General features: G+C 43.6%; 1 protein-coding gene across 1 annotated transcript in view; it reads left to right on the top strand.

Annotated features, from left to right (window-relative positions):
• apc2 (APC regulator of WNT signaling pathway 2) overlaps positions 1 to 15,288 on the top strand; it is a 183,502-nt gene that overhangs the window by 92,767 nt on the left and 75,447 nt on the right. The window contains exons 4-6 of the mRNA XM_080213150.1: positions 4,905 to 5,100; positions 10,323 to 10,431; positions 12,124 to 12,237. Coding sequence (XP_080069276.1) covers positions 4,905 to 5,100; positions 10,323 to 10,431; positions 12,124 to 12,237 — 419 coding nt within the window. The remainder of the gene's footprint in view (positions 1 to 4,904; positions 5,101 to 10,322; positions 10,432 to 12,123; positions 12,238 to 15,288) is intronic.

The following is a 15,288-nucleotide window of genomic DNA, read 5'->3' as shown; positions in this document are numbered from 1 at the left end:
AGACACACGGAGGGAATATCAGAGGTTAGGCCTCAGCCAGTGTCGGTAAAGGTCCCTGATGGTGGGACCATTAAAGTCTAGAACTGCTCAAGAAGCCAACCTCAGGAGAATGCCGATTTTAGGTTTGTGGAGCTGGAGGAGATTCAAAGATGGGGGAGGGCTGAGGCCATGGATGGATTTGAAAACAAGGACAACAATTTGTAAGTTGAGGCTTTGTTTAATGGACTAGGTCAGAGAGTGAAGAGGTGAGATGTGAATGGGGCTTGGTGCGAGTTAGCATATTTTTTTGGATGACACAGGTTTTAGGGTGGGAGACTGGCCAGGAGTGTGTTGGAGTGGTCAAGACTGGAGATGAAAAAAAGGTGTGGATGAGGGTTTCAGTAGCTAATGAGCTGAGGCCGGGATGGAGTCGGGCAAAGTTATGGGGGAGGAAATAGGTAGTCATGGTGAAGTTCGTCTCGGGTCATGTACAACACCAAGGTTGTAAACAGTCTGATCCAAACTCAGAGTTGTCTTTATAGAGCACCTTGCATAACCTCAGGACATCCCAAAGCACTTTATAGTCAATGTGGTGTGGTTGAAGTCAGCCTAGGCAGCAAACATCTGACTGTCGGTGGATGTGTTGAGGGAATTCTTTCTTCCTTAAATCAGACACGTTGAAGTCAATTCTGGCACCCATGTAACAGCTCCGACTGGGATCAGCTGGCTGGGATGGGACTAACACTTTTAAAAACCTTGATGGCTTTTAATCGAGAGAATTATGCAAACCTCCACATTGAAACTTGATCCCTCTATGTGACAGCTTAAAGCTGTTTATACATACTCCCATTACAGGAGCTCCACATCTGGTCATGTAACCTTATCTACAGAGATTAGATTATGTGGGTACATAATGCACAGAGATGTTACATCAATGCTGATATGTTGATGTGTTTTTCTAGTTGATAAGTGGTTAAACCAATCTCGTTAACTGTACAGGGGAGTTTTGACCCTGCAACATCTGTGGTGCATGTAACCATGATTGATGTGTTGACAATACAGTGCTGTCTCAATAGTTTGGGCTGTAGGTATGGGATCAATAGGAAATGGGAGTTTTTATTGAGATAAAGGTTTATTGAGACTGTCAACCCACTGACACCTGACCCAATATCCCAATTACCGCTAAATTTCACTCGGTGCCAAATGAACATGGTATTTATACAGTAAAAGGAAAGGAAAAACAGTTTCAATGTTCCTTCTGATCTCTTACCTTTTGAGGTGTATAAAATCACGAGGGGCATAGATGGGATGAACGCACATAGGCAGGAATTTTACCAGCCCTGCCCGCCATGGGAATCGAAGTGGGCATGTGGCGGACAATGGAAAGGTCCATCGACCTCGGGCGGGATATTCCAGTTTCGGGACAAGCGAGGCGGTAAAATCTCACCCAGAGACTTTTTCCCAGGGAAGGGGAATTGAAAACTCGATTTAGAAGGGACCCGAGGGGCAACTTCCTCACACAGTGGGTGGTGAGTATATGGAATGAGCTGCCAGAGAAGGTGGTTGAGGCAGGTACAATAGCAACAGTTAAAAAGCATTTGGAGAAATACATGGTTGGGAAAGGATTAGAGGGATAAGGGCCAAACGCGGGGAACTGGGACTAGCTGGGAGGGCACCATGGTCGACATGGACCGGTTGGGTTGAAGGGCCTATTTTCGTGCTGTATTGCTCTATGACTATGACTCTAAGACCAGGGATTTACAAGCAGTTGTCAATCTGCTAACTTTCCTCATAGGTAATGTAATAAATCTTCGGAGGCAGAAGTCCTTTTGCCAAAATCTCTTTATTCACAATTCCAAAAGCAGTGCACAGAGTTCTATCAGTCAGCAGTCTATCTTCAGGAGTGCTAGAGGAACTGACACTCCTGGTTCAATACAAGGAAAATACTCCCTGATTGGCCCATCAATGGACTCCTTAATTAGGGAGTTCATATTCCAAAAGGCCAAACTCAGATGCCTGATTAGAGTCATTACAGATAGCATCAAGTCTTTAATTGACCTCAGGATGTCCCTGGTTACAGCACCTTAAATTTGGGACCTTAAAAAGCCAAGCCGACTAAATACACATTTAAACTTGGCCTCAGAACTATACATTGCACAACACACTGTATAACACGCCTGTCCTTGTACAACACACATTAGTCAGCATTCTCTGGTCTTGCCCATGGCTGGGATTCTCCAGTCTCGCTGCAGTGAATGGGGATTTGGCTAATTCTCCGTTCTCACTGGCAGTGGGGGGTGGGCATGTGACATCAGAGAATTCCTGGCTTTATCTGATTTGCCAGGAGCAAAGCCATGTGAGATTTGCTGGTTCATTTTTTTAAAAGCACCATTTAACATATGACCAAAGTTAATTTCAAAGTTCCTTGGGTACTCGATCATCCACAAAATTCAATTGTGTGCCAGCGGTTGCACTTTATTTTGGTAGATTAGCAACAAATGTATTCTGAATCATTAGAGATTCCCTGCCAATTTAATGGTAATCTGATGCAGTAAAGGTTACAGTGACTCCAAAGAAGGGCACTCTTCATATTCTGTGGCAGAAAACATCACACTGTTTTCCCTTGGTGGCACAGTGGCACAGTGCTTAGCACTGTTGCCTCACAGCGCCAGGGACCCGGGTTCAATTCCTGGTCTTGGGTGACTGTGCGGAGTCTGCATGTTCTCCCTGTGTCTGCATGGGTTTCCTCTGGGTGTTCTGGTTTTGTTCCACAGTCTGAAAGACATGCTGGTTAGGTGCATTGGCCTGAACAGGTGCCAGAGTGTGGCAACTAGGGGATTTTCACAGTAACTTCATTGCAGTGTTAATGTAAGCCTACTTGTGGCCAATAAATACATTTTTAAAAACCCAGCCTCATTGGCAGTAACTGTACGAGCAAAAGAAACCTGAAAAGTACATATTCTTATTGTAGGTCATGTTTTATTAATCAAAGTGCTTTTCGTCTCACGCGTTTATTGACACAAAGTAATACTTTCACATACAGAACATGGGCAGCTCATTTAATCAGGCCACTTTCCCATTACAGTTTACCAGCTATTCATAACGTAATTTTAGTAACATATATAGAATTCAAAATGTACATTTGCTGACGAAAGCATTAAAAGTTTATTTCTTCATGGCTCAACTAAAATATATAGTCACAATATTTAATAAATAGCTTACAATAATCCAGAGTCTTTGATGGGTTACATATAAACATTTACAGTTTGTCTAGTGGATCTCTATCTCACAAAACACTGTCATTATGTAATAGCATTCACACCAGAGATCACGTTCTCCAATGGCGATGGGGCCTCAGGCATGACGGTATTTTGCAAGCTCATCTGTCTCCCATGCTGGAGAACCCAAACTGTAGAGGACTGAGGAAAGAGAGGCAGAAGGGTGGAGGGTTTAAGAGAGAGGTAGACTGAGCAGGAGAGGGTTTGAAAGAGATCTATGCCCAGGAGAGCTGACCAATGTCACATTGTGAGGCTGTTTAATAGATAAGGAGGAAAGTAACCGAGACTAACGGTGCTCCGGAGGGAAACACCAAGATGGCCATTGGGGGCTGCGAGCACAATAAGACAATGGGTGTCACAATGTGTGCAGCAAGTCTTCCATTGTCGTTAAGGTGTGGACTCTGTGACCAAATTTAAGGGTGCAACAGTGGTTAGCACTGCTGCCTCACAGCACCAGGGACCTAGGTTTGATTCCAGTCTTGGGTGATTGTCTGTGTGGAGTTTGTGTCTGTGTGGGGTCCCTCCAGGTGCTCCGGTTTCCACAGTCCAAAGATGTGCAGGTTAGGTGGATTGGCCATGCTAAAGTGCTCCTTAGTGTCCCAAATGTTTAGGTTAGGTGGGTTAGCTATGGTAAATGCATGGGGTTACAGGGATAGGGCGGAGGGGTGGGCCTGGGTGGGATGCTCTTATGGAGTGGCGGTGCAGACTTGATGGGCTGAATGGCTTCTCTTCACACTGTAGCGATTCTACGGTAAGGCAGGCTATGCATCAGACATTAAGCAAGGAAATATCTTCCCAGGCACAGTGCAGATCAGGACATCACACAAACGCCAAGTGAGATATACCCTCTTCCCAAATAGAACAAAGGGAAAGCAAACAGTGATTCACACAACCCTCCTGGCTGAGGAACTGTTTGTGATACAGACATGTCTATTAAATCCAAAATACAGATCAGAGATATTATGTTTCTATGGAAAGAAGCCGTAATAGTGGGAGATGTTGACTGTACATAATTAATGATGAAAGGACCTGTCAAACCTGATCCGTGTAAGCTCTTGGCTGTGAATGACACGTTTAAGTTTATTTATTTATTAGTGTCACAAGTAGGCTTACATTAACAACTCAGTGAAGTGACTGTGAAAATCCCCTAGTCGCCACACTCTGGCGTCTGTTCAGGTACACTGAGGAAGAATTTAGCATGGCCAATGCACTTTTTTCAGACTGTGAGGGGAGACCAGAGCGCCCGGAGGAAACCCACACAGAAACGGGGAGAACAGGTGGTCTCCACACAGACAGTGACCCAAGCCAGGAATCGAACCTGGGTCCCTGACGCTGTGAGGCAGCAGCACTAACCATTGTGCCACCATGCCGCCCATAAGTAAAAAAAGACTCGTGAACGTTGAAAGAATGAGAGCACAGAAGGAAGGCTGGTGGAATTTTTCAACCAAGAAGTAATAGATTTGTGAGATTAGTCATATTTCAGAAGATTATCAGAGTGGGATATTGGAGAGAGAGAGAGGATTTAGCAAAGTAGGGTTGATTGTGAAACAAACTAACTTGTTGATTTGAATGGCGCATTTGTAATTTGCAAATGTTATATCAATAATACAGCATTCATAGTGAAATACTCTTTCTGCTTTCTTCTAGAGTTGAACACAGATGTCGCCAAACTATGCGACATAAAGTTACACACGAATGTGGTGTGCTCGGGACAGGACGAGGTGGTCCCAGAGCAGACAGCCGAGAGAAACCAAACGCACTCTCGAGTGGTTGTATGGGAGCAAGATTCTTTGCCAGTGGTGTGTGGAAGCATGCAGCACCTGGAGGAACTTAATGAAGAAAGGTAATCAGGCAGAGTCAACATGGTTTTGTGAAAGGGAGATCATGTTTAACCAGCTTATTGGAGTCCTTTGAGGAAATGGCATGTACTGTACATAGATTTCCAGGGGATATTTGATAAAGTGGCCCATCAAATGTTATTGCAGAAAATAAAAGCTCATGGTATAAGGGGTATGTTGGCATGGATAGAAGATTGGCTACTGGGCTGACTTTAGAAAGGTTAAAGATGGTATCAAACATAAAGCCCTGAATCTTACCAGCGCTCATGCCAGCGGGATTTCCCATCCCACCGCAGTGAACAGAGATTTGGCCGGCCGCCAAATTCTCCAACCTCGCTGCAGCAGGAATGTGGCGTGAATGGGCTGGTAAGATCACACCCAAAGAGAAAGCATATAATTCCGCAAACAACAATGGAAGGTTAGAAGAGGGGACAGAATATACAGATCAGCGAAGGATGTCCAAAAGATTAATAAGAAGAGGAAAATAGAGCAGGAAAGGAACTAGCCAGAAATATACAAAAAGATAGTGAGAGCATCTATAAATATTTAAAAAAGAAATGTGTTAACAGAGTGAGCGATCTTTGTTTAAAATGAATCTGGAGAATTGATCATCGGAAACAAAGTAATGGTAGCTGAATTGAATAAGTATTTTGCATCAGTCTTCAGTATAGAGGATACAAGAACCATCCCAGAAGCAGCTATAAATCAGGAAATGAAAGAGACGGAGAACTGAAGAAAATTACTATCACCAGGAATATAGTTCTGAGTAAATTGCTGGAGCTATGGGCTGGCAAAAGCTTGGATTCGAATGGATGTCATCTCGGGTCTTAAAAGAAGTGTCCACTGAGACAGCTGATGCGTTGATTTTAAATTTGCAAAATGCCCAAGTTCGGGGAGGGCCTCACTAGATTGGAAGGTAGCAATTGTAACTCCATTATTTAAAAAGGGAGGGAGACAGAAGGCAAGAAACGACGGGCCAGTTAGCTTAACATCAGTCGTAGGAAAAATGTTAGAAGTTATAATTAAAGAAACTATAGCAGGGCACGTGGGTAAGTTCAAGATAATCAGGCAGAGTCAACATGGTTTTGTGAAAGGGAAATCATGTTTAACCAACTTATTGGAGTTCTTTTGAGGAAATGACATGTACTGTACGTTGATTTCCAGAGGGCGTTTGATAAAGTGCCCCATCAAAGGTTATTGCAGAAAATAAAAGCTCATGGTATAGGGGGTAACATATTGACATGGATAGGAGATTGGCTAGCTACCAGGATGTGGAGATGCCTGCGTTGGACTGGGGTAAACACACTAAGAAGTCTCACAACAGGTTAAAGTCCAACAGGTTTATTTGGTAGTAAACGCCACTAGCTTTCTGGATTTGCCCCTTCGTCAGGTGACTGGAAGTTCTGATCATAAACAGAGCATATAAAGGCACACGCAGTTTACAGAATACTGATTAGAATGCGAGTCTTTACAACTAATCAAGCCTTAAAGGTGCAGACAATGTGAGTGGAGATAGCATTAAGCACAGGTTAAAGAGATGTGTATTGTCTCCAGACAGGACAGTAAGTGAGATGTTGCAAGCCCAGGCAAATCATGGGGGTTACAAATAGTGTGACATGAACCCAAGATCCCGGTTGAGGCCGTCCTCATGTGTGTATGTCCTGTCTGGAGACAATACACATCTCTTTAACCTATGCTTAATGCTATCTCCACTCACATTGTCTGCACCTTTAAGACTTGATTGACTGTAAAGACTTGCATTCTACTCAGGATTCTGTAAACTGTGTGCCTTTACATGCTCTGTTTGTGATCAGAACTCCCACTCACCTATTGAAGGGGCAAATCCCGAAAGCTAGTGGTGTTTACTGCCAAATGAACCTGTTGGACTTTAACCTGGTGTTGTGAGACTTCTTATGGTAGCTACCAGGAAGCAGAGAGTAGGTATAAATGATTTTTTTTGGTTGGCATCACAAATGATGCACCACCAGGATTGGTGCTGGGAACCCAACTGTTTTCAGTTTATGTAAATCAGGAGAGGCAGTGGTGAAGTGTTATTGTTGTTGGACTAGTAATCCAGAGACCCAGAACAAACTGTGTTCAAATTCCATCATACCAGATGGTCTGACTTGAATTTAAAAAAAAATCTATAACTTAAAGTCTAATGGTGACTATAAAACCACTGCTGATTGCTGTAAAAACTCATCTGGTTCACCAATGTCCTTTGGGGAAGGAAATCTGCTGTGCTTACCTGGTCTGGCCTACACGTGACTGACTCTTAAATGCCCTCATGAATGGGCGACAAATGTGGGCCCAGCTGGTGACACCCAAATCCCATGAATGAATAAAACAAAATTACTTGGGTGAAGGGTTGGATTGGATGGTTGCCAAATTTGCTAATGACAGAAAGATAGAGAGAAAAGTAAATTGTGAAGGGGACGTAAGGAGACAACAAAAACAGATAGATAGCTTAACTGAATGGACAAAAATCTAGCAAATGGAGTATAAAGTGGGAAAATGTGAAATTGTCCATTTTGGAAGAAGAATAAAAGAGAAGCGATTGCAGAGCTCTGAGATGCAGAGGGATCTGGGTGTCATAGTGCATGCATCGCAAAAGGCTAGTATGCAGATACAGCAATTAGTTAGGAAAGATAATAGAATGTTATCATTTAATGTGAGGGGAAATAATTACAAAAGTTGAAAGGTTATGCTTCAGCTACACAAACACTAATGAGACTAGATTTGGAGTATTGTGTCCGGTTTTGGTCAATGTATTTAAGAAAGTATGTAAATACATTGAAAACAGCTCAGCGTAAGTGCATTAGGCTATTGCCTGGACTGGGTGGGCTGTCTAATGAGGAAAGATTGAATAGGCTAGGCTTCTAAAACTCAGCTTCTCATCATCGGTAAAATCCATCGTCGCAGGGGCCAGTTTAGTGAACTTTCACTGTACATCTCCAATGCAAAGTATATCCTTTTCTAAATATTGGAATAGTGTAGATGGGTTTTAGATTGGTTTTCACAGACCGGCGCAACATCAAGGGCCGAAGGGCCTGTACTGCGCTGTAATGTTCTATGTTTTATGGTCTAAATGTGGAGACCAAAACTGTGCGCACTACCCCAAAGCCCTGTACAATTGCAGCGAGATTTCTTTATTATTGTACTCCAATCCCCTTGCAATTACAGTAATCGTGCCTTATGCCTTCACACTTCCATGTTAAGTTTCTGTGTTCCTTGGACAAGCACATCCAAGTTTCTTTAAGTTTAAACACGTACAAGTTTCACAGCTTTTCAAAAATGTTCTGCTTTTCTACTTATAAAACCAAAGTGAATAACTTCACACTTCCCCACACTATAGTCCATCTGCCATTTGTTGCCCACTCACGTAACCCATCTATATCTCTTTGTAGCCTCTCTGGGTGGGATTTTCTGGCCATGCTTGCCCCAAGACCAGAAAACCCCCCCCTGAGGTCAATGGACCTTTGCCCCCAATTCCTGTGGTGGGTGGGATGGGAAGATTCCACCCTCTGTGTCCACAGTTTACCTTCTCACCTAGCTTGGTATCATTGGCAAACTTTTGATACGTTATTCCCTATTTTGTCATCCAAGTCCTTAATATAGATAGTAACTAGCTGAGGCCTTAGCACAGATCCTTGCAGCGCTCCACTGTTCATCATCTGCCACCTTGTAAAAGCCACGTTTATGCCCATTCTCCACTTTCTATTCATTAACCAATGCTCTATCCACGCTAAAATATCAACACAACTCCATGAACCCTTATCTTGCCAATGAACATTTTTAATGATACCTCATCAAATGCCTTTATGAAATTCAGGTACATATATCTACGGGTTTCCCTTTATCTGCCATACTATTTACATCCTCAAAAAACTGATTAATTTGTCAAGCACGATTTCTCTTTAGTAAAAACCATGTTGACTTGTTCTAATCATAATATGTTTTTCTAAGTGCAATGTTAAGACTTCCTTAATAACAGGTAGGCAATGGCGTAGTGGTATTATTGCTAAACAGTTAATCCAGGAGCTCAGATAATGTTCTGAGGACTTGGGCTTGAATCCTGCCACAGTAGATGGTGGAATTTGAATTCAATAAAAGAAATCTGGAATTAAGAATCTACTGACAAGCATGAAAGCATTGTAGGGAACCAGACAGGTTTTTCCGAATGTCCTTTAAGGAAGGAAATCTGTTGTCTTTATTTGGTCTGGCCTACATGTTTAAGTTTATTTATTAGTGTCACAAGTAGGCTTACATTAACAATTCAATGAAGTTACTGTGAAAATCTCCTGTTGTTACACTCAGGCACCTGTTCGGGTACACATGTGACTCCACAGTAATGCGATTGTCTCTCAACTGCCCTCTGAAATTGTAATAAGTCTGTGGAGACTGAAGTCCCTTCACCAGAATCCCTTTATATACAGCTCCAGCAGCAGTTCACAGTGTGCTATTTGTGAGCAGTCTGCCTTTGGGGGAGCGTCAGAGGAACTGACACTCCCAGTTGGGTACAAAGCAAAGACTCCCTGTTTGGCCCATCAACTGGATCCTTAATCAGGGAGCTCAAATAGGCCAATCTCAGTGGCCTGATTGAAATCGTTACAGAAATGGCCTGGCAAACCACTCAGTTCAAGGGCAGCTAGGGAGGGGACAATAAATGCTGGCCAGTGACATCCTTGTGCCATGAATGAATTAAGAAAAAGATTCCAGCATTTTCCCAACAGCTCATGTTACGTGAGCTGGCCTGTGATTTATTGTTTTTTTTTCTCTCCCTCCTTTCTTGAAACGTGGTGGAACGTTTGCCAACTTCCAATCTACTGGGAGTGTTTCCGAATCAAAAACGTTTGCAAAGATTACCAAGATGGGCAGGAAGGCAACAAAATAACTGAGCAAAACACACTGCTATTGCCAGCTGAGGAAAACGTCTCAGTGCGCTGGGAACTTCCGTGCTGAGCTAAGCTAAAAACTGGCAGCAGAAGTTCTTTGACCTTAAGTGTTACTGTAAAGAGAAGCTTTGTTCCTCTTGCACTTCTCAGGACAAATGCAAGAATCAAATGATTTTCTCTTGTAGTATAAATTGTTGTGATTGTTTAAAATTTGCCCTGGTGAGTCCAAGACAAAAAACTTCAGCAAAATGTCTCCCTTTGCAGCAATATGTTTTGGCCTCTTGTACAAAATGGCTGATTTATTGTTGACTGAGATATCTCTTGTTGCGCAGGGCACTGCTCCTTTCTGAGATTGAGAAGGAAGAGAAAGAAAAGGCCTTTTATTGTGCTCAGATCCAGAACCTTGGCAGGCGGGCTGACGAGCTATCGCAAATCAGGAGTGTGAGTATCAGTGGAACTGGGAGCATAGTTTTAGAGCCTTGGTTCAAACCTGTTCCAAATGTGCATATTGTAAGAACAACGCAAGCATGTTTTGGAACGTGGAAAGACCATTAGGCTGAAACAAGGCATTATTACTTTCAAATGTCATACGCTGAAATGATATTTTCGCTTTAGTTTGATTTATTGACCCTGTCCATACAGGAAGGAGCCATGTTTGAAAGAATTCGGAAGATCGGTGTTGCGGTTTTGTGGTTCCAGCTTAGAACTGTACACACTTCAGGTGTAGGATTGATGAACTCAAATTTAATCTGGAATGGGATTTTCGCAAAGAATGGCTTGTCATTTTGGACAAGAAGACCGTCGTGATTTGTGCTGGCATGTCTGGCACCAATCACATCGCGATTTTTCCACACATAGTCATTTTTTGAGAGAGGGGCAATTTTTGCACTGGTTTTGCGAGAGAAGGGTCTAAACACGCCTACAAGCCTGGCTTCTCAGAGATCAGATGCTGTTTATTAAACGTGCCCTGAAGTCAAAGGAAATTGAAGACCTCCCTCCTCCGCAACTCCACCGGATGTTTGGACCCTCTCTCATTGAAGATATGTTTTTCCAGCCTCTCCCCAACATAGGTCACCAGTAATGGGGCACTGGGGTCCTCGTTAATGGCCACCCCTCTTCATTCCCCCTCCGCTCATGGACTCCTTCATTCTCCACGTGTAACCCCACACATTTATCCTGCACTAAGGGTCAATTTAGCCAATCAGCCTAATCCGCACATCTTTGGACTGTGGGAGGAAACTGGAGCACCTGGAGGAAAACCCACACAGACATGGGGAGAATGTGCAAACTTCACAAAGGCAGTGACCCAAGGCCGGAATTGAACCTGGGTCCCTGGCGCTGTGAGGCCGCACATGCCAGCATGAATCACACCAGCTTTCTCACCCAAAATGAGTCATTTTTTGGGATAATTCTGCCCAATATTAAATGTTAAGTTAATCGATCCTGTGCCTGAAGTGTGTACAGTTCTAAGCTGGGACCACAAAACCGCAACACTAACTTTCCGAATCCTTTCAAACATGGCTCCCTCCTGTTTGGGTAGGGTCAGTAAATCAAACTAAAGCACAAATATCATTTCAGCTGACGAATTACTTGATATTTGAAAGAAGTAATGCTCTGTTTGAGTCTAATGGCCTTTTCACATTCTAAAATGTTTTTGCATTGTTCTTACAAAATTGCGATGTGATTGGCTATACCCGCTTCATACCCCCTCCGTTCATGGCTCCCTTCATGCTCCATCCCTTCTTCATGCCTCCTTCATACGCCCTCCTCAGCCCCAACCCTCTTAAGTTCTACCCCCTTTGGCACTGCCAGGGTGCAGGGGCAATGCCTATCAGTATCACCTGGAACAATGGCAGCGCCCACCTGGCCCCTTCATGGGCTAAATTGCCCGCTTGATCATCAGTGGGCCCACTTCTGACTTCCACGTGTGCCTGCCAACTGAAACATCACACAAGCGTGTAATGATGCCTAGCATCTTCTCTCATGATTTCACGCGCTTCTGGGTTGGGTGAGTGCCCACCTGAGCAATGTAACATTCTGCCCATGGAAGTACACTTTTTTGGAGCTACGCTTTTGGACTGTAGGATTATCAGTGGTTCTAATGTTCAATTGTCTGTATTTGTCTCTCCTTAGGTTTCAAAACACATGGACCTGATCCGGCAGCAGCTACAATATGAAGCCCATCAGATCAAAGCCATTATTGAGGAGAGGTACGGGACAAGTGACAGCGTAACAAAACGAGTCCAGGTAATATCTGCAGTACACAATTTTTGCAGATCAGACCATTTACCCTTCAATGACAGTTAAGAAAGACTAAGAATAGATGGGTGGAATTTTCCATGTTTTGCGGTGGCAGAGGTGGCCTGTCAGGATCTTCTGGTCTCGCTGTTGTCAATGGGAATTCCTGCTGATTGCACCCTCACCACTGGGAAACCGATGGAGCGCTGCACCCTTTGCAGAACTGGAAGATTCTGCTGCCATGAACAGCCAGAAAGTTCAGGCCATCTTTCTTCCTAAACTATTGACCAATCTTGCTTGCCCTTCTTTCTGCATCTTATTCTTTCAGTTAAAAGACCAGCACAAACTATATTCACATGATGCCTTAATGCCATAAAATGTTCCAGGGTGCTTCACAGGTACATTAGCAAAAAAGGAGGCACGGTGACTCGGTGGTTAGCACTGCTGCCTCACGGCACCAGGGATCCAGGTTCAATTCCGGCCTCGGGTCACTGTCTGCACGGAGTTTGCACATTCTCCCTGTGTCTGCATGGGTTTCCTCTGGGTGCTTCAGTTCCCTCCCACAGTCCAAAGATGTGCTGGTTAGGTTGATTGGCCATGCGAAATTGAGCCTCGTGTCAAGGGGATTATCTAGGGTAAATGTGTGGGAACAGGACCTGGGTGGAATTCTGGTTGGTACAGACTCAATGGGCCAAATGGCCTCCCTCTGTACTGTAGGGATTCTATGAATATTTGGCTTCGAATCACTTAGGGAGATATTAAGACAAGTTTGGTTAAAAGGGTGGGTTTTAAGGAGCGTCTTAAGGGCAGAGAGAATGGTAGAAAGCTGGAAAGGTTGACCAGGGGAATTCTATGGCCTTGGGCATAGGCACAGGTGTCAGAGTTGAAGCGATGAAAATTGGAAAGCACAAGAGTCTAGAATTGGAGGAGTGCAGAGATATCAGAAAGCTATAGGGTGAGATTTATTTCTTATGTCTCAGCAATCAGAGAAAACAACTGCCTGCAAATTGTTGACGATTTCTGCAGAACCACAAAAGCCTCATCTGTATCTGTGCAGCCTTATAATTGAGCGTATTTGTATGTGTTCCTCACTCACACATGAGGAACACAATGGCTTTGTGGTATCAATGCTAGACTATTAATCCCGAAACTCAGCTAATGTTCTGGGGATCCAGGTTCGAATCCCACCACAGCAGATGATAGAATTTGAATTCAACAAAAAAGTTCTGGAATTAAGAATCTACTGATGACCATAAAACCATTGTCAATTGTTGGAAAAGCTCATCTGGTTCACTACTGTCCATTAGGGAAGGAAATCTACTGTCCTTACATGGTCTGGCCTACACGTGACTCCAGAGCCACTGACCAGGTAAGGACAGGAGTCACGTGTGGTTGACTCCCACAATCCAAAGCTGTGCAGGTTAGGTTGATTAGCTATGCTAAATTGTCACTTAGTGGCAGAGTCAATACATGGGGCAATGGGGATAGGGGTTGGGTGGGATTGTGTCCGGTGCAGACACGATGGGCTGGGTGGCCTCCTTCTGCACTGTAGGGATTCTATGACTCTCAACTGCCCTCTGAAATGGCCTTGCAAGCCACTCAGTTCCAAGGGCAACTAGGGATGGGCAATAAATGCTGGTCCAGCCAGCGATGTCCATGTCCCACAAATGAATGAAAAAGAAATGCAAATAGTGTCCATCTTTTTTTAAGTTGGAGAGAAGTGAATAACTTTCATTTGACAATGGCTGGGTTGACGTCATACGAAACAAAGACAGAAAATAGCTGTTTCTGGAATGGTTAAAATCTGATTGAAGTCAGTGGAGATGAAGAAACCTGAGGTATGGGGCCTTATGGGTGCTCATGTTTCCATCTTCAGTGTTTTAAGTCTGTGCACTCACTGTATGCTCACTTGTACAAACTGATAGCATTTGACAGTGCCTGTGCTGGAGGCTCTGTATGACCTTAGAGAGGTTGGCAAGTCCTCTGTGTCCCAGACTGATGAAGCATGGGCGCAAAAGAAAAATTCAATCAAGTGTATAATTTTTCTTGTTAAGTTACCACGCATCATTTATTCATTGGTCAGATCCTTTCTAAATTTTTGGATTTACCTTGTTTTATGACTCTCACGCACAACTAGATGGGGACCAGGGAGAGATCAAACTCCCGACCTGAAAATGTTCTAAGTAGCTCATTATAATCTCCATGATGATGCATACATATTCTTGGGCCGCAATGCCACCAATAACCTGCCATAATAGACCTTCATTCAAGAAACATTAAACTCGGACAGGATGCCAGGAGATATTTAGCATTGTTTATGCTTATGCTAATTTAAGATATTCATTTAAGTACGTAGAAATATACATTGAAAAATAGAGGCAGGAGTAGGCCATTCGGCCCTTCAAGTTTTCTCTGCCACTCATTATGATCAAGGCTGATCATCGAATTCAATATCCTGATTCCTCTTTCCCTCATATCCATTTAGCACCAAGAGCTATATTGAATTGCTTCTTCAAATCACACAACGTTTTGGCTTCAACTACTTCCTATGGTAGTGAATTCCAAACATTCACCACTCTGAGTGAAGAAATTTCTCCTCACCTCAGTCCTAAAAGGTTTACCTCTTATCCTCAAACTATGACCCCTAGTTCTGGAACCCCCCCCACCACCGGGAACATTTGTTAGAATTTTACAATTTTTTTGAGATCCCCTCTCACCCTTCTAAACTCCAGTAAATGTAACCCTAACTGATTTAGTCTAACCTCATATGACAGTCCTGCCATCCCAGGAATCAGCCTGGCAAGGCTTCACTGCATTGCCTCTAGAGCAAGAACATCCTTCCTCAGATAAGGACACCAAAACTGTGCACAATGCTCCAGGTGAGGCCTCACCAATGCCTTATACAATTACAGCAAAACATCCCCACCCCTATACTCAAATCCTCTCGCAATGATGGCCAATATGCCATTTGCCTTCTTTACTGCTTGCTGTACCTGCGCGCTTTCAGTGACAGCTGCATGAGGACACCAAAGTCTCACTGAGTATCCACATCTCTCAATT

The sequence above is a fragment of the Carcharhinus amblyrhynchos genome, chromosome 26 (assembly GCF_965287045.1).
Source record: "Carcharhinus amblyrhynchos chromosome 26, sCarAmb.v2.hapA, whole genome shotgun sequence".
NCBI lineage: Eukaryota > Metazoa > Chordata > Chondrichthyes > Carcharhiniformes > Carcharhinidae > Carcharhinus > Carcharhinus amblyrhynchos.
Note: the sequence above shows the minus strand (reverse complement) of the source record. Positions and strands in the feature narration are given on the sequence as shown.